Here is a 23,827-nt window from a genome sequence, read left to right as displayed (position 1 = left end):
TATAGCAGTACAAAAGAGGCATTCACTTCCCTTCTCTCTATATTGTGACTGCAGGCTCGTGCTGGGAGCTGGTGATCCAATCACCTGTGTTCTGAGGTCAGGGCCTGATCATCATTGGTCGACCCAACAGAAGGATCCCGCAGACACTATAGGAATATAAGCAACCATGGGATCGTGTTTTCATTTTATTTTCGTTCCTGCATTGGCTATGCAAATTATTTGAATTCTATTTTGCATCTTGGCCGTCAAAAACAAACAACTTCTACCAGAATGTGTTATCAAGTGTGGTGAAAAGAGTAGGCATACATATGATGATCTACCACATGTTTGCCAAACTAACAAGGCACAAGTGAATACATTGAAGATTCAAGTTCCAATGTTGCCGGAAGGTAGAAAATAAACTGAAAGATGAATAAAATATAGATAATACAAAATTCTTTGGACTGGTTGGACTCAGTGGGTGAAGTGAAGATGGCCACTATGAGCTACACATTCTGTGGCCTGATACTTGAATACACTATAGTACACTGTGTGTTGCAAAACACAGGAAATGCATTTGGCCATTCATTTTTGTGAGATGAGTTAACTTCCTGAACTCGAAATACTCTAGAATAGAAGTATGCTTGTGACAAAACAGATTGAGGGGAATTCTTTTCACTCGATTTCAAAAGACAAAAAGCTTGTTTTTTTTGAACTTTTGACCTTAACAAGTCGGGTGTTTACTAAAAAGTAAGCACACATCTATATTGCAGAATGTATCATTTATAAAGCAATTAAAAAATAATATACATATGTGGGTCAAATAACATTTTGAAGTATAATGCATATGATATATCAAAACTTCACATGCCTACAAAACACACGGCATATAGTGTTTTTTGTCATATTTTAACAAAGCATCTAAATGGTGTCAATTGTAATATTGAGCTAGTAGAACTATGGGCATTTGGACCAACAGGTAAATGTCAATGGACAGCGAATCTTTCCTATCCCAATCTGAAGTGGATTATAATGTGGCATGTATGTAACAGACCTATTTCCATGGGGAAAGAAAGGCACTATTGTATATAGTTGCACTATAATATAGGGCCACGGCCCAAGATCTAGGAGAGCCAGAGAAATAAAGAAACTTCTCACAACATACTGTCACTATGACAACCAGGCAGAATCATTTAGCCTGATCTCCAGCCATTCCACACAGCAGAGACATTTAATAGCATTTAAGTCGTACGCAATCGACATAGATTTGCTACACAAGCAAGGCTTTAAACACATTTAAATTAAAACAAAATTAAATGATATGGGATGAATGATGCCTGGATCAAAGATAAACGACAGCTAACGACTAAATAGGCAGTTGTGAAGGAATGACACAATAAACAGTAGGCAAAAAATACATAATTTGCCTCTGGGGCTTGTTAATGAAATAGGCACATACAGACAATTGAACATAGGCCTTCTATGATAGAGCAAGAGGATACCACAACATAACTGTCTCATATAAAATAAATATGTGCAACAAGATGGCTCTGATAGTAAGCTAAATCACATATGACATTTAATATGAGCATTTTGTCCCTAGATTTGGCCAGGTCGTTTCTTATTTTGGCCAAATAAAATCTCTGTTGATATGGAGATATACAAATAGGCTACACAATATGCCGCCGTGACATTAACTGCGTTCATAATAATGCATATTCTGATATTAGTACTCGCGTTCATTTATAGCGCTCCCTCATATTCAGAATCTATCTCATGAAACACGGTGAGAACGTTATTAATGAAAACAAACATCCGAGTTTATTAATGGTCGTGCACGTATGTATGACACATAGTGGCTGTGGCTTCCTCCCGATTATTTCTACATGCTATCACACAGACTCTTCCCTCTTCTCTATATCAATGCGTGATTGAAGGGAAACTTCTTTTGGAAAGTGCACGGACTATTTGCATGTAGCCCTGGAAACCTACGGCTATGTTTATGTTTGAATTATTTCAGTGGAACGTAATACGACTTAGAATACAACAATCGTTATGTTGGCAAAGCAAATAATGCTACAGAAGTCTTATTCCTTCTTAATTGCGTTATATTTTGCTTCCTCGCGGAAGGATCTCTTTTTTTGTGGCGAGGGTCGAAACATCCGCCCAGTTTTCCGATGTTTCATTGCCCCCGAGTTGAAAATGGAGTTCGATCAAACCAGATGTCCGCCAACTACTCTGGGGAAATGTAACTCTTAATATTTTGACTTTATATATTACCATCAACCTTGAAAATAATTGGATTTCCCCCGCTCTATACGCTTTACCCCACAATACTCGGACACGTTGACGGAGCGAAGCTGCACAGCTCTTTTCAAGTGTTGTCCTGGACCTGATTGGCGAATGGATGCTCGACAGCCAGCCATAAATAACCTGCCAAACGATGTGTACAGTTTGTACATTTTATAAGGATCTTTATTCACTTTTGAAAACAACGGAGTCGTGTCGCTCAAGAGGACGATGCAGATGTACAATCTGTTGTGGTCGGATTTTACTTCAAGGGAAGATAAAATGAATCATCGGTTGTCATTCCTCCTCGCAATTTAGTTCCAGCCAGGAGGCTAGGCTAGCTACTTGGTTTTCAGAGGAGCGCTCAGTTATGCATGCTCCATTGTAGAACATTTTCCTTTATCCATTATAGGGTGATTTTTATGTGGAAGAAAATGGTGATATTTGTGGTATATTATCCCGCCGTCACTGCGTCGTCGATGCTATTGCAAGAATTTGGATCCCCGTGAGAAAAAATGAGCGAAGATTCGACAAATCCTAACAACGAGTGAGTACTTGGATTAATTTACCATGTTCCCTCAGATTGCTGCAATGATAACAGGTATCTTAACGCTGTGGAGGAGCTCTCCAGGTTTCTCACTTCTTGGGTCCGTCTGTAATGCTGGCTATCTTGATGCATAACCCAATGACCGTGTCATTTTTTATGGGGTTGTTAATTTCAGGCCTATCTCAAATAAACTAATGCATGTGGTCTATTGTATACATAAGCAAAGCAGTTATTATGTTGTCATTACTATGTTTGGTAAGATCTGTGTGTAATAACTGAATAGTTATAAACGTTTAGTAAGGCTCGCAACGTGTCAGAAAATAGGAGCCAATACTAACTAATCAACTTTCAGTATTCTTGTAACAAATTTCAAAATCCAATTGAATAGTAGCCTTCCTGTGAATAGTTAGGCAAACATTATTGTAATATAATTTAAATAACTGCCATTTAAAAAAGGGAATTGCCCTGCTTATTTGTATTTTTGTATTTTAAATTACCTGCTAGAAGTGAATCACAGTATGCCTATGATCACTATATTACACAGGTTATAACATTAGATAATAATTAATCATAAAGGCGAATACGTCATTTTCCACAACATGTGTCCATAAAGGCTACATAGCCTACTAAAATGGTTTCAGAAACATCACTGGCATTTCAAAATTGTCACCATTCAATTCATATCTGGTCTAGTGAAAACGTTTCCGCCTATTCATTGCTGCAATTTGAGCGTTCAAAAAGGATGCAATTTTTATCAATCACATTAATTTGCATATCACAATCCCCATTCATAAAAAATGATTTCAAAAGGCACGTTGACATCCCAAATCCATGAATAGACATACAGTATAAAACAGAAGTATTGAAAACCTATATGCTTTATTTGCAATGGATATGATCGTTTTAAATTCCAATTCCTGTTGTTTTAAGGGGCAGCTCTCTTGCGTGCGCTTGTTGACAGTCAGTGAGAAATATCTGCTCGGGAGGTGCTGCGGTCACGTGATTTCCTCCATTCATAAAGTACCTGCCTGCCCATTCACAGCACAGTGCACTGTTTCGCATTGCGCTGTCGCAATAAATACACAATATTCCTTGCATTATTTGCAATAGTTCAAATATAAAAACAAACGCGCGTTGGGATTTTGTGTGATGTATCTGTAATGGTATTATGTCCTTGAAGTTATATATTGGACCCAGAGAGGAAGTCTATGCATAGCGTTCACATTGTCATGGTTTAATCTCCACCTACTTCTTCCCCCTTTTGTTCCTCTATCGCTCATAAGATCACGAGGTTAATAAGGCTATTCGACTGATCTGTAATTCTCATTCAAGATGTATTATTTGATTTAAAATGGATACAAAACAACTAGACCTACGGTTTGTGGGCGATATGTTTTTCGAAGGCTACATGATGTCTAACCAAGATGGCTAACGTGATTGAAGCACCGCTGCAAAGGATTCACGCTTCCTTTAGTTGCATATTGTGTAACGATCTCTTTTTTTATGATTTTATTTTAAAACTAGTGATCCCTACTGATGTCTCCATAACCCCTTAGTAGAATGACTTTTAAAAGATGCCTAACTTTTATTTTATTTATTTTACTGTTAATGAACATGTAACACTGACATTACACATTATAATGCTACGTTGGATGCATTGTCCAAATCTAAAGAGGTAGAAATATAATTCCATTTCTCATATCTATCCCCCATTAAAGAATAAATATAATTGTTTTTGTAGCTGTTCCTCAACGTTGACTTTTCCTGAAGTTTGATTCTTTGATTGATAGGTGTTAACCAAGCACAGCCATTTTGATCATGTAGGCCTATATCCTATCGATTTTTTTGTCATTTGATTTGGTGGTGTGGTTTGCTGTTAAGAATGTTGCACATTGTCGAGCTAACTTTAGGGTTGGAGACATGCGCTATGATAAAACAAATAAAAATGTGTGGTTGATAAAAAAATAAATAAGTGTACAGTGTTGATCTGATCACATGAAGTACCTAACTGCCGTAAACCATCAGCCACAAACCTACCGTGTAGGTTTGTGGCTGATGTTTTGAATCATTCATTCATTGTTTAAAGTACATGGTTATACCCCTTCTGGTTTAATGTGACTATAATATACAGTCAACTCTTAGTATGAGAAGGAATCAAATCGTAACAATAAAAATGTTCTTTGCACGATTATTTAAGCTAGCTTACGTCTACTGAGAAACATTTCAATGGTAACCACTAGTATCCATATAGATCTGTGAACAAACATAGCCCTAGGCCTCATTGCTCGAGATTCCTTCAGTGCTCTGCAGCTATTGTCAGGTGATTCCTGGCTGATTTCTCTCCGTCTGTGTCCTGTTCCTATCTTGTGTGATTGATTTGACAGCTCAGCGCATTGTCTTCCGTTGTGGCTGTTGTGATCTTATCACCTGAGGGCAGTTCGGCACTCCCTCTCCCTGCTGCCTAGCTTCCCAAACACATTCCTTCCCAAACATCCCCCCCAATCACCCCCCCTATCCTGCCCTCAAACGACAATAGCAGACAGATACTTTACCTCTTGAGACTAGCACTTTACGACTTGGGTAATTGTCTATGTCCTATGGCCCTTATGTTAGACTAAATCATTTCCTGGATGTGTTTATGGACACTGGTATTTCTTGTTTGTGCCAGTTGGTGAAAATTACAAACTTAATGCTTTGCATTACAGCCTATTCTATGCTATAGGCAAATGGTTGTAGAAAACAAATCCAGCTGAGGCAAACATATTTTGTAACAGTTTTAAGCCAAAGGATGGACTTCGACTGCACAGGATTGTGTTGGAACTGATTAAGTTAACCTGCCATTAAACAAGATCTTGTAGTAATACTTTGTATAGCCTAGCCTATTTTCCTCAGTGGGTACTGACTGCCAGGTAGTATTACTTTGTTATTTACTTGAATTGTGTTTGTCCTATATGTTATGGTCAAAGAGTTCTTGAGGTATGAAGATTTACTCTGCCTTCTTCCTATATTGGGTGGAGAATTTTCCTTAAAAACAAAAGATTGCAGTGCAGGATGTCATTCCAATAAATTTATTTGCACACTGGCCATTTGTCATCTGGTATCCCCTCTATAAGAGACCATTGCATTGTCCACATGACTAATGTCAACAATTCTCTACAAAACCAGAGGTCTTGGACAGCCTGAAACCATAACAAGCCAACAAACTGAACAGGCCTTTTATGCATGCTGTGGACAGTTCCATTCCCAGGCCAGATCTGGGCCTGGATCCTGTGTATTTTAAACCTGAGCCACTTCCCTCTTTATAATTTTAATTTCCTCCTCAAGTATTTTAGGAGCAGACATAAACTGTTGTAAATGTCAACAGTGTCTTTAGTTCATATTTCTAACTTTTTTTAATTTAAATTTAAGAACCTAGTACTAGTTTTGGGCCTATTCTGCTTCTGGGCTGTGTACGTAGGCTATTAAAGCCCACCTAAACCCCCTTTTATCCCCCCTTATCTTGCCATCAAGTAGCAGAGATTGTCCTTTAATTTTTTCTTTGCCTCACCCAAGAAGGTCCTATGATGTCCATAGACCATAGCTCAATGCCTTGAAGAAGGGTCTGAATTGCAGAATGCGGAAGCCTTAAGGCTGGGTTAGTTGTGAGCCCTCTGCTGCAGCTGGCCTGACACCGTTCTTTCCTGGGAGGCCACAGACATAAAAGGACACAGATGTAAATCCTAAACCTTGTGCCTTTGATTGAGTTTCCAAACTCTTTGAAAGTGTGGATGGGGGTAGGGGTGGTTGTGTGTGGTTATTTTGCCCAGGAACAAGATTTTGTGTTGTTTTTTTTTTGTTTTTATGTACAGAACAAGTTTCATTTTAAACCAGGAAGGTAAACTAATTGATGACTATGTTGATATTTATATATTGACTGGCCAATTTCAGAACATGTTCCACATTTACCATTTGTTCACTAGGTTCTAGAGATCTTTTTGTGAGTTGAGCATACTGATCAGCAAGTCTACCAGAATAGGAACCAAATCTATTTTTAAGGTGGACTGGTAAAGTTTGCTGGTTGTAGCATATTGCTTTATGAAACCCTTTACAGCTTTCCAGAGCTTGTTGATGATGTAGATGACAGAATCACTCGTTGCCACTTGTGCAATGGCTGCAGTTTTTTTGTTTTGTTTTTAATCAACAACAGGGCCTGCCGTGATAGTTTACAACTTGTTTCATAGCCGCTTCTCTTCACAGTCATGGACCAGCATCATGGTTTGGAGTTTTTTCTTCTTCCCAGCTTTGGTGGTTTCTTTCCCACCCTATCCACCAGCCTTCCAGTCTCTGCAGTAACTATGACGATTAGCCCAGCACCCATGGGACTACTTTCACATCAAAGCCGACCAGAGATGCCGCAGCAGTGCAAATTTGCGGTTTCTTTTTCCTTTTTTTTGTATTTTTTGAAATGGGAAATGCAAGGTTTTAATTTTCCAAATACTTGCGGTGTAAATTAAGATCATCTCAATATGTGGCTTTGATTGATGTTTTGGGAATAGTTTTTTGGCGTTTGATATGCATGTGGGTTTCATGTGATTTATTGCTGTGCTACGGCTCGATGTCAACCGGAACATTGTTGTTGGGGTTGAAGGCCCAACCCGGTAATAGACAGGTTTGTAACCATCTGCGCAAGGCGGAATATCAAAGTTTGTCGGACTGAGGTCTGACATTCATTATACTGGTTTTGGCCTGTCTCCGATTTGCTTAGATTTTGGGTTACCTTGGCAAATCAACGGCTGTCAATGAACGGATGGACAGACAGACACCGGAAAAGGCCATGTTGTTCGGTCCAAATACTGAATACCCCAGTTGCATTTCTTTAAAGGAAAGGGAAGTTTTCATTTAGCGTGCACTGCAGCATCAGATCTGGCTGGTCCCCACCCCCCTCCCTCTACAAGTCTGTTGGTAGCTTAGCTGAATGTTCTTGTGAGGGAGATGACTCATCACCAGCCTGACGTGTGGAGCAGATACGGCAAATTGCTCTTTCACTTCGTTCTATGGCCAAAATAATGGTTTACACGACAGCCAATTGAGCAGTTTTGTGACGTTGGCTGTCAAACGCTCAGTGGGCAGATTTCCCCTCATCTTTATTGGTCGTGGTGGCGGGGGTTTAAATGGCAAGCAATACAGACCTTAAAGTTGTTTTGTTGTGGTCCTCTGTCATAATTTGCACTGCATCCATGTTACGTCATGTGGCTGTTTGTTTTCGGGAATGTCTGTGCCCTTGAATTTGCCACCGGTTATTGAAGGGACTTGAACCGTGGCTAATTGGCTAGCCAGTTTGCACCGTTTAGATTAGATGCACTGCTGGAATCGACAGTCGACTCGGGGCCCAGTTTGCATGTTATTTGTTCTTTCATGGTTGGACTTGGCCCGTATGCTAATCTTTCTGCATTAAAAGCATTTTTTTTTTTTTGGTTGGTAACTTAGGCCTACATTTTCATTTCAGTGTATTTAGTAAAAAAAAAAGATCCTGTCTTTTTAACCATCAACAATTAAATGCATAAATGTTAATGGTTTAATAACTGCATTCTTCCACGACAACCATGGATGCATGCATGCCCAGGCTTCCATTAAGAACACCATGTGATATTTTTATAGGGTCGGCCAAAGCTTTAAAAAAAATATACATTTTATCTTTGAACAGCTGTGGAGCACACGTAGAAGGTAACCAGACATTTTAGCAAGCATAGAGAATGACTCACACGCGCACACACACACACACACACACACACACACACACACACACACACACACACACACACACACACACACACACACACACACACACACACACACACACACACACACACACACACACAGAGTAGCGTTTTTTTCTCTCGCTCTTGCTCGCTCTCAGTCCTCCATTTTTGTTCCCCCCAACTCTTCCTAGCTAGCGCTTTCCTTTAGCAAGATATTCAAGAGAATCCGATTGACTTAAGTAGCCTGTGTTTATTTTCCCCAAATATTTCTTTGAGTAATCTCATGTGCACACCCCACCACATCCACCTCCAAAGTCTCTGAAGCCAAAAAGGTCTAGTGGAGCCTGACGGAGGCTGACAACCTTCCTCCGGTTTTGATACAGGAGAGAGGGGGGGGGGGGGGGAATAAGGGATAGAGAATGAGAGAGGCCCTTTTTTCCAGCTTCTCAGCTGGGCCGAAAAAAAAAAGTGTAGACTTTTCTCCTCTTTTCTGATGCTAATGAAAGGAGGAATGGTTTTCCAGCCCTTAGCTTGCAGAGTGTGTCTCTCCTGCAGCATGCTCCACTGCCTGGACATTGTCAGAGCACAAAACTCCAGGCCCGGGATCCAATAACGTGAAATTTCAGCAGAGAAGCGGCCATTGTGTAGAAGGAGGCAGCCGGGGAGAGGGGTTGATAAAAAAAAAAAAAAGGGGGGGGGGGGGGGGAGCAGAAGAACGGGAGGGGAGGCGAGGCGAGGGAGGGGGGGTGACTTGGCGAGCACCCAGGGCTCAGGCCACATCCTTTCTCCTCTTCTCTCTCCCCACTCCTCCTCCTCCTCCTCCCCGCCCGCCCGCCTCCTCCTACCCTTCTCCAGGGGGGGTGGGAAGCCCAGGGCCAAAGCAGGAGCAAGACATGATGGCATGCTGGAGCTCGGTCAACCATGGGGCCGATCGGCAGACAAACAGCCACTTTGTCAGCTTAGGAAGCGGTTGTCCTAGGATCCCCCCCTTCTTCAGCACACACTGAAGCTACCCGCCCCAGTGCTGGGGTCTGCCCGGCCCACACATGCTCTTTTACCTTCCCCTCCTCCTCCACCTCTACTCTTCTGTGTATCTGTTTTTGTATCTGAGCGGCAAGTAGATCGCCAGCAGGTTGTACAGATAGTCTCCGGCGTTATTCTGTAGCCAGCTGGTATGCAGTTATTAGTGATCGGGGGTTATTCAAAACACAAAGGATGATGTAGGACCACATTATTAAATGTGGATGAGAGCTAGGGTCTACCCCTGTAGTATCTGCCCTCCCAACCCCCCCCCCCCCCCCCCCCCCCAAACTCTCTCTCACTCATTCTCACGCACACACACACACACACACACACACACACACACACACACACACACACACACGCGCAGAGCAGCCACCTCCTCCCACTCCTCTGAAGTGCTCCGTTGTGCTCCCACCACTCCCTCTGTTTTTCTCTCCTGCTTTTGGTCGGAAATGAAGTCAGTCATCCAGCAGAATATGTTGGAATAATTTAGAATGGGGCCTCCTTTCTTTTCTTGCCCCCCCCTCCGTACCAGAGGGCCCAGGCCAGCTGATCTGCTTCCGCTCCCAATTCTGTGTCCAGTGGAGTGTGTGCTCCCAGCAAGGGGTGGGGGGGGGCAGAGGGGGGCGGCTTTTGTCTCCACAGACCATCCCTCGCTCTCTGGTGTGTGTGTGTGTGTGTGTGTGTGTGTGTGTGTGTGTGTTGGCCTCGAATATCCTCTTGCCTTTTGGAACCATTACTGGAGCTGTTACCTGAACTTGGGGAAAGGAAAATGGGAGGTAGGAGAGGGGGGGAGGAGTCACGGTAAATCAACGAGAGAGAGGCAGACAGAGCTTTTTCTGTGTGTCTCTTCTTCTTGAGGTTATTTAGCGTTGAGGTCTGCTTCAGGTGTCTTGTGAGCTGAGCAGCGATGCAGGGAATGGGACATTTGCAGAGCTATTCGCCGACCATGTGTACTCATGCTTTTTTGCATGTTGCTCCAGGCATCTGCCGCGCCCCTTGATATTAGCCCTACATGGCACAAATGCACTTTTTCTATTCATTCATTGCTTTTTTTTTTCTTTTTCTGGGCGTTCTGCTTTCTCACACGTCCTCTCCCAACACCCACCACCACCACCACCCCCCCGTCTCCTGGTTTCATGGCTGCTGGCATGTGTGTGTTAGTGGCAGGTCTGTAGGGTCAGGCCCTGGTCATTGTGCCCTGGTCATGGCTGAGCGACACCACCGCCTGCCTTCTGTTAGCCCAAGGGACCCTCCCTGAGTGACGGCCCCTCCTGCATCTTCCACTCACATCCTTTATTGGGGGCCATAGAGAGGGGGCACAACTGTGGCAGTATTGGCCTCTTTTTACTGCCTGATATGCTGCCCCCCAAAAATGCGGCTTTGGTTCTGTGTGGATTAGGACGGGGGGGGGAGGAAGGTGTCTCTGGTGTAAGGCTGCGTGTTTTTTACGTCGGCGGTGGACGTTTTGAAAGTGGTAGCAGGAAGGGCGCGGGGAGGTCGTCGGGGCCAACAGTTATTCATGGCTGTTGTCTCAGTGGTCGTCTCTGAGGAGCAGCTGTCCCCAGCCACGTTTGGGGACAGGATAAGAGAGAGTGAACTGTCCAAAACGCAAGCCAAATGTGTGTATCGTAAAAAACCCTGGGCCCAGACTGAGGCTGGCTACTAGCAGTCTGGTATGGCCCTGCTTCCATCTGTCAACACTGTGGACCCAACATACGTCACACACTCTCACTTCCCATAGTCTGCATTTGCTCTTGCGTACATAATTATACATGGAGTATATTTCTAGTATTAAGGTCCTACCAGGAAGCCTCGTCAGAAAGCCATTTCTGATTTACGCTGTTCTACTAACATGGTAGAATGTGGCTAGGCCCGCCCAATTTTAAAGTCAAACACATTGTCTTTCCTGGACAGAATGCATTTTAATGGTTATTGTTTGTATTGCAATAGATGCTTGATATATTAGCTTTTGGTATGGTAGCTATTAAAGTATTAAATGTACTCTTAGTTCTGTTGGATTGTTTGAAAGCACTGAGCACAACTTTAGTACAGCTGGAGCATCCTTGGAAAATAGAATGTAACATGCAACAATCCTATAAAATCTAGAGTTATTTAAATGTTATTTGGCGATAAGAAGAAAATCCTCTTGTGCCCGCCAGCTCTATGTATAGCAGCAGGCTTGTGTTGTCTGCTTGCCCATGACCCTCACTCTCAAGGACTTTTTCATGAGAATTTACATCTTTAAGTGTGTTGGTTCATGAAGCAGTTTAATGGGGTATATAAAATATAGAATGCTATTTCACAGATAATCTCATATCTATGTATACATTAAACCATAATGGCAAGAAAGATAGTATTTCGAACACTGAATAGTTCCTTCATCATGGAAGAAAAGATTCACATAGGTCTATATAACCTGAACTTTTATCCATGACATACATCCATTTGTTTTTATGAGTTAATATTGTGCAAATGGACCTACTCTGTTACAGACTAGGCATGTAGCATGCTACTGCTCATGCTACAGAAAGACAAATCTTTATTACTAGCATGAAGACATTATGCTAGGCTTTGGCAGTGAAACTATGCCTACTGTGTTGTCTAACCTCCCTGAACGCTATACAAGGTACACATTTGCTTAGACTGAAAGTATTTTGAAAACAGCCTACCGGGAATCTAAAATATCAACCTAACATGAGATGAATTTACCACAGAATTTAGTTATTAAGTCACCATCATTATTATCAACTTAACTCCCTTCGTATGAATGTTCACTATAATGTCAAATAGTTGTTCACTAAACACTATTGGGATTGTGTTTTCCAGTGAGGTCAGTATGGCCACAGGTTATACTTTGTGTTGATGAACTACTAGGTCTTTGATTTGTTCCTATTTGACTATCCATGGTGGTATGATTCATTGATATAAAAATAATGGCACCACACGAAAGATATTCACAGAGATCTTTAACGCATTTAATCCTATTCCAAGAACAAGTCAAGGATTCCCTTGCACACGCACACACACACACACACACACACACACACACACACACACACACACACACACACACACACACACACACACACACACACACACACACGCGCTGCCGTTTCTGAATTCCTTGTGTCAGACAGAACACTTGATGCATGGTCATTCACATGTGTTCATTGTACAGGAGAAGGAAGAATTCACATTGTCTTCACAGGGAGCCAGTTTTTGTCGGCTGATTTATTTTGGGATTATTTACCATGGTCATCAATCCTGGGGAGGAACTTTGGTCAACTATTACATATGTAAGCTGCATGCCTTGCACAGCCTACACGTGGAACAAGAAATAGCCTCAAGTTTAATGCTCACTGGCTCATAGATTAATTACTAACTAATAACCTGGGCACAGAGGTTTGCCAAGGGCGTGGAAGGCACTGGAACAAAGGTTGACGGTGTAGACGTGTTCCAGATTCAGAGCAGGGGAGGTGGTGAGAAAAATGGGAGCATCCATTTCGTGTTAAGAGCACAGACACTGCTGCTGCTTGACAGGCCGCATGGAAGAACCTTCTTGTGACCCAGCACATAGCTCTTAATTTTTCTGTGACGCTTAAACATTTACTTACTGGGGGGGAATATGCAATGACATCATAAAAAAAGTCTAAAAGGTCTGTTTTAGACCTTTTTTGTCCCGTTGTCCCGAGGGCGACGTTCAAAGGACAGAGACACCGGAAATAGTGATTATGTATTTTTTTTTCAACTCTTCCTTTCTATCGCTGACTTGTTTCCTTGGTTAGCTTTGCCCATTGCCTCTAGTGGACTATATTTCAGTTCTTCAAACTTCCACCCTTTTTAGTGTGTTTTGAAGAGGACCTTTTAAAGCTTTGTCTTCAGCAATCTTTGACCCTCGGCGTCTCTGGTGGGACAGGGTCCTGTTATCTAATCAGAGAAGCCACCAGAACACTGAACAGGTGACCCCTAATAGGGACAGGGGGTGCTTCTTCTGTTGGTGTAAGGGGGGGGGCAGATAATGTTAGGAGATAACGCAAGGGACAAGACACACAAAAACCCAATGATCATTGTTTGAGGAAGAAAGATGGTAGTGATTAGGACGGGTAAAATTAGGACATTTTAACTAGTGTGCCCAGGGTTCGGAGATGAAAGAGGGGGTTCCAGCGGTTCTTACCTCTCTTCCTGTGTCGATTAAGAGGGAAGGCTGTTGAGGCCAAGGAGAACTTGAGGCAGCCTGGGGCTCGGCCACATGGTCAATAGCCCTGCGCTTGGGGTTAAACACACCATGGGCTTTGATGGCGTCTCAGAAATAGAATCCAGCGGGCGGTTTATATGTACACGGAGTGGCGCTCTCTCCGACTTGATTTCTTACCACTTTAATCTGTTTTTCTTGGTTAAGGTTTACCAGACAAATTCACAAAGGAAGGAAACAAGGGAACATGTTAGACGTCAGTGGCAGCCATCTTGGTTGTCTATGATAATGCCTCAACGGTGCACCCATAGGGCACTCCACTATACAGTCATCATAGTAAACCCACCATATTTGATAAACTGTTGCGATTGGCTGGACCTGGGGGCCAAGTCTGCTGGAAGTCTGTCTGAACAAAAGGGAGGGCAGACCCATATGCTAGAGCAAATAAAACGAGCTTGAAGATTTGTTTTGTTTCCCGACCAGGTTAAGGTTTTAATTCTCAAAATACATCTAATATGTGATCATATGAATGAGCATTAACTCTAACTGAAAAAAATGGACAGGGTTTTAGCGTCTATCGATAAAATGTGGGTATAGGAGTAAAGGTCGACGTATAGTTGTGATACTTCAGCCCGGCAGATCTTTCTGCGAAATGTCATCTCACACAAAAGATGATCCATCAAGTGTCATCGTGACCATGCCTTTCTAATGGGAAACAAGCCTCGTTTAAAAGATACAAAGAGCAGCGTTTTTTGTGACGACTTAGTCCAAAAAAACACCCTTAAAACCACGAACAAATCGCCGAGAGCTTTATCAGGACGATGTGGCTGTTTTAAAACCCTTGTCTGGTGTCTATTCCGTGCGTCGTTCCCAGATAGCTGTTCTCTCTCTCTCACCCTCTCACTCCCATGTTGTTCTTCCTCCACAGTGACAGTTATGCGCGCGTGAGAGCAGTGGTCATGACTCGGGACGACTCCAGCGGTGGGTGGCTCCCCCTGGCGGGCGGAGGACTCAGCTGCGTCACCGTCTATAAGGCCAGCAGGGCAGAGGACGGCGGCAGCACCCACAGTGGAGGGAGCAACAGCAGCCTGAGCCCCTCTAGCCCCTCTAGCCCCACCTCTGTCGAGTTCCTCATCAAGGGGGAGCGCCTCAAAGACAAACTGGTGAGTGAACCGACGATGCACTGGTTGACACTATTCGTGGATTGGTTGATTGAGCACTAGGGCTTATTCAAGCTAAATACTTGGGGACGCACCTGTCACTGTTGTTTTTAATATAGTGACATATGTGTTGATATGTTTGAGGATGTTGATGTTGAGGATGTTTCTTTCAACGTCATTGTGTGCCGATTTTATGTATGCATACTTAGTTAGTTAGCGTTATGAGCGTTATAAGTTGTTCATTTGTCGAGCCAACGGAAATGTGTGTGGTATTTCTTTAGGAAAAGACCAGATCCTTCCACAAAGTTTCATGAATATTGGCCCAGTCGTTTTTATCCTGGGTACAGACAGACAAATAAACTGCACAGAAAACGACCTCCTCGGCACAGGTAGAAATTAAACACATGAGGGTTTGGTTCCGGTATTACCGCAAACTGCAAGGTGGCACTTTTCTAACACCGCGGTGAGGACATTTCTATACCACAGCAGCCCTAGAGACATAATTTTGTTGAAATCTCTTTCACTCTCATCTCCATCTAGTTTAACGTAAAGCAGAGGGCGTTAAGGCCTGATTATGGTTCCATGTTGACTCAATGCAAGGGGCTTTACGGACCCATTACATCCTTGCGGACCCTCCTTTGCATCCACCGCAAGGGCCTGATGTGCGTCTCCTGAAAATTACAACCTAGCGTCGAGGCAAAGCAGCAGCAAGGGCTGTGATTGATCCGCTCACTAAAACCGACGCAGAACCAAAACAGGTTCACGATTGCGTCGAAGCAACTGTGTGGTCATTGCGTCGACGTGGAACCATAACTGAGCCTTTAGTGGGGAGCAGCCTTGTCCTATACTTCAGTAGTTTCAACTAACAATGGCATGTTTGAATAGCATAGTCTAGATCTACTACTTTAGGCGCAAACCTACGTAAGAATCAACAATTCAAACGGGGTACAATGACACTGAAGATAAGCTGCAGGCCTGTTATTGCATCCTATAACCGAGATCGGCATGAAGCTATTTATATGGATAAGTGAAGCCTACATTTTACTGTTAATCAAGAGTTAAAGAAGGATAACATTACTGTCTCAATGACTGAAAAACACAATAGTTTTGGAGTCACGCTATCGGGTCCTACAAATTTCAAGCTAATCGGCCGATCACGATCACATGTTTAAGGCGTGTATAAGCCGATAATGATCGATGACCGTTCAATCGGTTTATCACTACTGAATAGTCCCATCTTTAATTTATTTTATCCTGCTTACCTACATGCTAATTTTCACACATACACCCAACACACAGCGATCGAGCGATGCCGTATTCCGTGAGGTGAGATCACCATACCGCCGCAGATACACACACACACGCACACGCACACACGCACGCACGCACGCACACACACACACACACACACAGGATGAGATCTGGCTCCCCTCCGTGGCACAGGTATCTGAAAATAGGTAGTGTATTGTTGACTTCATTCAGGAGAAGGGAAGCCGGCTCAGGAGAGCAGTGTGTGGGATGGGGGGGGAGTGGGGAACCGTTATGGGAAGCAAGAGAGAAAAGGAAAAGGCAGTGGTTTTAATATTCACATTCAGCCAATGTTACATCCAAAGCACCTTTTTCAGTATTTTTTGTAGTTTGATGATGATGGGAGAGGAGATTTTTTTGAATCATGTGTTGTACCTTTTTCTGGTGATTCGATTAATGCATAGGTTGGTTGTTGTATTTGAGGTGTACCAACGAGCACCATCGATCGCTCTGTGATGTCACATATCCAAGTAAAAAGTGGGATACTGATTGGCTCGGCATCCTATCCAATCTCGCATGGCTTCAAACAGACAGTTTGTATCCTTTAACCGACACCGTCCCTCTTGGGGAGCGTGCGTGCGTGCGTGTGTGCGTGTGTGTGTGTGTGTGTGTGTGTGTGTGTGTGTGTGTGCGTGTGCGTGTGTGTGTGTGCTTGCATGTGGGTGGACGGGGCGTGACACAGACAGGAACCCACTGATGTTCAGACAAGGGGTGCGTCTCAGCGAGATGGCTCATAGACCGAGGCGCGTGTTGCGTATTTGAGGATGTGGTTTAAACACCCGCCCAACGGAACGCGCCAGAATACTCCTCAGCACAGACCCGCCGACCATATGGAGGTCTGTCGGGATGCCTCCCAGCACTAGGGTGTCGGCGGCACCCGCCACAGTGCAGCCGGCAGTCTGAGGGGACTGTGAGAAATGGGAGGGATTGACGGGAAGGGGGAAGAGGGGGAAAAAAAAACCCTGAAATGGTCCAATTAGCTAGTGGTGGGGGCACCCCGGTGGCTCAGTGGGTAGAGCGCGTACCGTTAAGGCTCAGTCCTGATCGCAGCGACCCGGGTTTGAATCCTGCCCGTGGTCATTTGCCGCATGTCCTCCCCTCTCTCTCCCGTACCTTCCTCTCTATCTCCATCTATCATAAAGCGTAGAAATGCAAAAGAAAACCTAAAAAGAATAGCTAGTGGTGGTTGGCTTGGGGTTTCTGGGATATAGAAGAAGACGGATAGAACGCTGTTTTAATCGTGCTTGTTTTATGCTTTGAATATTTTTCAACATTATTTTCCAGTAGAATATTTTACTGCTGTAATGCCCACATTTACAGTCGATGAAGGTGAAGCAGAATATTCCAAACTAGGGATCACTTTTTTTTTTTTGTCATTCAGTAAATAAGACGGAGCGGCTTGCCGTTCTACACGGTCACACTGTATTGTATCACTCCTCCTTACACACAATACCGTGCACGGCCTAAAAAAGAAAAGTGTGTCTCATTAACACTTGGAAAATCATTCACAGAAACCGAGGCGTCCAAGTAGTTAGTACGATGGTAGTAGGCACCTGAAATGTTCCAAAAAATATACATACAAATATCTGAAATTTATAATTAGGGGGTGGTGAGATGATAATGTCTGGTGGACGAAAGACGCGCACGGACAACATGAATGGGAGGAAGGGAGATTGAGAGAGATGAAGGAGAGGGGTCTGGCTATAAGCGCAGTGATGCGGCACACAGTGTACCACTGGTGACTCAGCTGACTCTTCATAAATCCACCAATCACCCTCCTCTGCTGCTCTCCTTCACTCGCTCTGCTCTTCTCTCTCTTCGACCCCCTCACTGTTGTTCTCAGGGCCTCTATCGCTTCCGTTTTCTCTCTTTCTGCCCCTATCGGTCTGTCTGCGGTTCTGTCTTTCCATCCGTCTCCCTCAGCTTGCGTTTGAATCGACTGGTGAGCCGTGCACTGGCTCCTCTTACCACGACCGGTTTGAACGGCAGCCCTTTTCCGCTGCTCTTCCTATACTCACTGGCTCTCCGGCGGGCTCTCCGGCAGACTCCCCTAGCGGCCTCTCTCTTTATGAATGACAGCCAGATCTGAACTCTGCCACCACACACCAGGAATGCTGCCTGGCCTCGCCTCGTGGCCTGAGCCACTTCATTCAGCCTGCCTCCCTTCCTGTGCTTAATCTGTGGCCCTTATCTTTTGTTCATTGGTCTCCGGTTAAGCAAGCACACATAGATGGATGGTTAGATGGATATCTGCAGATTGAACGCAAAGTGGAAGCTTAAGTTTTCGGCTTCACAGAACATGTAAAACATGCGTTATTGAACCAGGGAAAATCTGTTAAACAAGTGGGGTTAATTTTGGGACTTGTCATTACTGGGCCTTATTTATGATGCTGTTTTACATTGAGGACCTTAGGGAAGTTTCTGTTTGACATAATCTGTGCTGGTAAAACAATTGGGGGTAAAAGGAATGTCGGCGTCAGGTTGAGCGTGAGGGCTGTTAAGCAATATATTTTATCTATTTTATCCTGTAACCATAGCCCTAAATGAGTAGAGGTTAATGATTGTGGGAGTAGCAGGACTTTGGCCTGATTAATGTAAGTGCATCGGAAGTTGCTTTTGGAAGCGCTATCAGTTAAAGTTCCTGCTGGGTTGGATAGTTGATTGATTGTAGATGTTTGTGGGCGTGTCCACGTCTGCCTTCACCCAGAACCAGGCCTTCCCTGCTGATAATCAGATCCTCTTGTCCCAAAAGCCAGAATGCAACTCTTAGCTCTTTTTCTCTCTCTCTCTCTCTCTCTCTCTCTCTCTCTCTCTCTCTCTCTCTCTCTCTCTCTCTCTCTCTCTCTCTCTCTCTCTCTCTCTCTCTCTCTCTCTCTCTCTCTCTCTGAGGTATCCCCTGCTATCTCCTTACTAATCCCTATGTGTTCGAACTCTGCGTCTGACTCTGAGCCTCTCTCCTCTACACCCCCCCCCCCCTCCTCCAGCTCCCTCTATTTGTCTGACACTCTCTCCCTCTTCGCCACCATATCGGTTCCTCTATTCAATACCCCCATCTTGCTCCAGCTTTTCTCCACCCCCCCTGTTCTCTCTCTCTCCCTCCCTCTCGCCACCGGGTAACCCAGGCTCCTCCTCCCCTCTCCTCTCTCCCTGGCTCTGTCTCTGAGCGCGGTGTGGAATGTGGTGTTGAGTGTCGCTGGTCCACGCTGATACTTCCTCCCTCCCCAGCCTCGTCGCCGCGCTCACCTTACCTGCTCCGGCTCCATTCTGTCTCGCCTCCACAATCAGTCCCAGAGGAGCGGCCAGAGCCCCTTCTCCCCACCCCCGTCCCCCCCCCCCCAAACCCGCCGACTCTTGCCATCTCTCTGTCCCAGTCTCTCCCTGGTTCTGGATAAACACAACAGGTCTTCGTCTCTGCTCCTCTTCCTCCCCTAGGGGAGGGAGGGGGGCGAGGGGGTGGCAGGGGTGAGGGACAGAGAGATAGAGGAAGGTAGGGTGGGAGGGAGGGAGTATCTACAGCTGTCGCTGCCCCCCCCACCCCCACCCCATAACGGAAGAAGTACTAAGAAAACACAGGCCAGTATGTTTGTTGTATTTATGTGTGCCCCCGTATCGACCCATGCGCTCCGCAGGCTCCCACCTCAGCATTCTACGTATACTGTGGCTTGGCACACTCCGATGACTGCGCTCCTCGGCCGACATGCTAATATCGCATGTCTGCACCCTCTCCCCTCCTGCTGCCACGTCCCACACTCCTGCACTGCACGCTGGGGATCCTGTTCCTCCTCGTAGGGTGTTGGCCGCTCTCTGTGTGTGTGTGTGTGTCTGTGTGTGAGTGAGATAGTGTTTGTAGTTAATGTATTTTAGCCCATTGTGGAGCTAATACGTATATGTTTATGATTCTTGATTGCGTGTACGCCAAAACTCTACACGGCTCGACTGCAACTGGAACTTGCCTCTACACTCTCGCCATATATGTTCACGCATGTAGCCCGTTGCACTAAGCTAGGCTTTTTTTCTTCCTCTCGGGCACAGCCTCACTCGCAGAGTTCCCAACCCCACCGTGCGCGCTCGTGAAAAACCTCAAAGACTGTAATGGCCGTCTCTCATTTCATTTAATCTGCCGAGAGGAAGGCATGGAGGCGGCCCAGCACCCCCTGATTAATAATAGGCTTTTGGAAACACAGTCGCTCCCTGCCACACACTTGGGCTGCTTGGCTCAGAAACAACACTTGGGTACCCTCAGCCCCCGACTCCCCCATACCCCAAAACACCACCAGGAACACCTCTCACTCCCTCAAGCTTCATCCCCAGCTGGAAATCAAACCCCACCATTTAGAGTGTGTTTAACAGATTATCAAGGAAAAGAACGTGAACTTATTAGTCTTTTTTTCTTAATATGTACATTCATTTTTATGGAAACATTATTTGAAGAAAGGCTCAAGTTCTTTTTCTCCGTTTTTTGTTGATGTTGAGTGATTTGAATATGAATGAATTTAACAGCTTTGGGCGAAGGGCAAGAAGGAGAAGAATTCAAGTCTCCATGCCTTGAATTTCTGTTGATGCTAGTTTTTATGGGGGGAAAGACCCGCAGAAAAAACGACGGTAGTATCCAGTATCCTGCCTATACCTCATAATATCCATATGGGCCCGGTACTTCCAACAGTAACACTGGAAGTCAGATCCACACACAGTCCTTAAGTCTGGTCACATTTTACTAATGCAAATTGTGTAGGCCATAATCAGAGAAACATTCTCAAAGGCCACATTTTAGAAGCTTTTTCTAGCCCCCCAAACGGCAAAGAAAACTCACCTTAATTATCAAGGACGAAACTTTGGGAAGGAACACAGAACGAGGGATCCCTCCTTCCAGGGATGGCAAGGAATACAATAGGTGCAAAGGATGTCGATGGACAGCCACATAATTGCAGCAAAACAGTTCCCGCAAAATGAGACCGTTAGACCCTTAAATTAGTAAGGTGCCATAGAGGTGCCGGCTAGTCGCATGTTCATTATGAACCAACGGTTTCACGTCAATCATACGCTAATCTACTTTCATTTGTGTTTGTCTGTGTTAAGGTGGTGCTGGAGTGTGTCATCCAGAAGGACCTGGTGTACAACAAGGTGACGCCCATCTTCCACCACTGGAGGATCAACGAGAAGAAGTTCGGCCTGACCTTCCAGAGTCCTGCAGACGCCCGCGCCTTCGACCGCGGCATCCGCCGAGCCATCGAGGACATCAACCAAGGTGTGTGTGTGTGTGTGTGTGTGTGTGTGTGTGTGTGTGTGTGTGTCTTTGAATGTGTGTAGATAGGGGGGGATGGAGATGGAGGGCACTGGGAGGCGAAGGAGTAGATGCAGGGCGTGAGAAATTAGCAACTGACCTGAACACGCATTGTCGGGCATCCAGCAAATTGCAGAGGGCATCGTTTCTGTACCTGGAGATCAGTTCTGCCCACGTCCGCCTCTGTCTCTGTCAGTCATACTCCATAGTATGGACAAATGCGTCAGGCTATATTCAATATCCCAAATTTCTGTCATTTTCTTTAAAGATTTTTTTATTAAGAAAGTGATTATTTGAGTAGTGCAAGCGCATACAATACACATGTTGTTACAAGGGGATTACACTGAACCATTACATGTGAGCTAGTGCCAATGTAAACGTCTCTCCCTCTCTCTCTCTCTCTCTCTCTCTCTCTCTCCTCTCTCTCTCTCTCTCTCTCTCTCTCTCTCTCTCTCTCTCTCTCACTGTCTCTCTCTCTGCGTTCAAATCTAAATTCACCACCAGCCTCACAACGGGTCAGGGGTGTATGCTTGTGTGAGAGACGTGGTGTGCATTATGAATGGGGCACGTCGCCTGTGTCTGCAGGTGCTGCATCCTGTCTGTGTCAGTGCGGTTTACTGGTTGACCTAGCGTCTGTTGGTTGGGAGAGATGCTTGCCTTTGATTAGCCACGCTACCTGGTCACTAACCCAAGCTTGACCTCCCCCTCCTGTATTATCTTAACAAAACAAGCTGTCCAGATTCGCACTCTTAACTTCCTGTTCAGACTGGCAGGGAGGGTTGAACCCAACTGTGGGTGGTAGTCCCAGGAGACATAGGGAGAAAGAGAGAGAGAGATATCACTGTAATATTATATAGTATTAAGTCTTTTTTTTACTATATACATTTTAAGATTGTTATGTATTTTTTATTGGCTTAATGTTTCATGGAATTCCTTTTGTCTTGGATTTCTTTGGGGCAACTTAAATATAAACTTTCTCATGCCAATAAAGCCAGTTGAATTGAGGGGGGGGGGGGGAGAGTGAGAGGGAGGAAAATGGTAAATTCATTGGTATAAAACACGACATCGAATTAGAGAAGAATGTCAGGAGAGAACTTGTTGAGAATTCTTTGACGCAGTGTTGCTAATGCGTACCTTTAACACTCAGACGTACAGGGCCAGGGTGAAACGCTAAAAAGTTTAGCATTCCCAGAGACACAATGGAAGGTTTGTTTTTTCAGTTTTGCTGCTGGCACTCTTTCCAGGATGCCATTACCCCGCCATGTCTTTAAGGTAAACTGGGCTTTAAGCAGCGGCGGCGGCGGCAGCGTGGCTGGTGGAGTTAAATGCGGGCGTTAAAAGTTAACCGCTTTAGGTCCCGATTATATTTCCGCACAGCGCCAGAGGTTGCAAAGTCATCCAATTAGCAGGAGATCCGCCAGCTCAGCAATCTGCTGCCGCCCGGCCCCAGATTTCCACACAAGCCCGGCACGCTGGCTGTAATCTTGCCCCCTTCACTCTGGAGATCCGGCAAAGCCCAGAGGAGACACTGCAAAAATTATTATTTATTTTTTATAGTGGTCTTAATGGATCCTCTAGCATCTAGAGCATGGAGAGATTCAATAGCCCTCTCGGATTCCACTTCCTTGGGTGCACCCAAAGTCATCGGCAAGGTTACCGGAATGTTCCAAGGCCCAACACCTGCAGCAGCAGGGCTGCGGTTGTTTTTTCCCACTTCCTCTGCTGCTGGGATTTGTGAATGTGTGGGAGTTTCCTCCCACATGCCGATACTTACAGTATGTGAACGAGAACCATTGAAGGTTGGCCATTGAGGAGGGGGCGGGAGGGTGAATGCTGGTCATGTGACCGCCGACCGGATGCTATTAGACGAATGGAGAGGCTGTAGGGTTGATCTGCTTGAGGGGAGAGGGCTTGTACAGCACCACTGCACCACGGCCATACATGCTTTCTTACCACTAGATGCTTTGGAACAAATGATTATGCTCTTTCTTGGGATTTTAAGATACAGCCTGTTAATGGTGCTGTCTTCTAGGCGCCTGCCCCCCCCCCCCCCCGATCTCTCTCTGTCCTCTCTCTCTCTGTATTCTGCCAGTGTTGTGTAATGCCTCTCTATGGTTCACGCGGGCTCCTTCTTCAGTATTCCTGTTGCATCGCTCTGCTACTGGACTGTTCTCTGTGTGTGTGTGAGCCTTGCAGTCCTCTGTTGCCATGGCAACATCGGGCACATGGCTCAGGCAGCACCGTGCCCCATCCCTGCCAGAGTCGTGCTGCAGGAAGCTTCTGTCTCACTGTGACAGAGACGTGCAC

The 23,827-nt window shown here is 44.9% G+C and overlaps 1 protein-coding gene across 1 annotated transcript in view; it reads left to right on the top strand.

Annotated features, from left to right (window-relative positions):
- The first annotated feature begins 2,192 nt into the window (after positions 1-2,192).
- Positions 2,193-23,827, top strand: part of spred1 (sprouty related EVH1 domain containing 1) — a 29,646-nt gene continuing 8,011 nt past the window's right edge. The window contains exons 1-3 of the mRNA XM_079751977.1: positions 2,193-2,815; positions 14,700-14,934; positions 21,316-21,484. Coding sequence (XP_079608103.1) covers positions 2,784-2,815; positions 14,700-14,934; positions 21,316-21,484 — 436 coding nt within the window. The 5' untranslated portion in view covers positions 2,193-2,783. The remainder of the gene's footprint in view (positions 2,816-14,699; positions 14,935-21,315; positions 21,485-23,827) is intronic.

The sequence above is a fragment of the Pollachius pollachius genome, assembly GCF_949987615.1.
Source record: "Pollachius pollachius genome assembly, chromosome: 15".
NCBI lineage: Eukaryota > Metazoa > Chordata > Actinopteri > Gadiformes > Gadidae > Pollachius > Pollachius pollachius.
The sequence above is the reverse complement of the archived record's forward strand: the minus strand, read 5'-3'. Positions and strand labels throughout refer to the sequence as shown.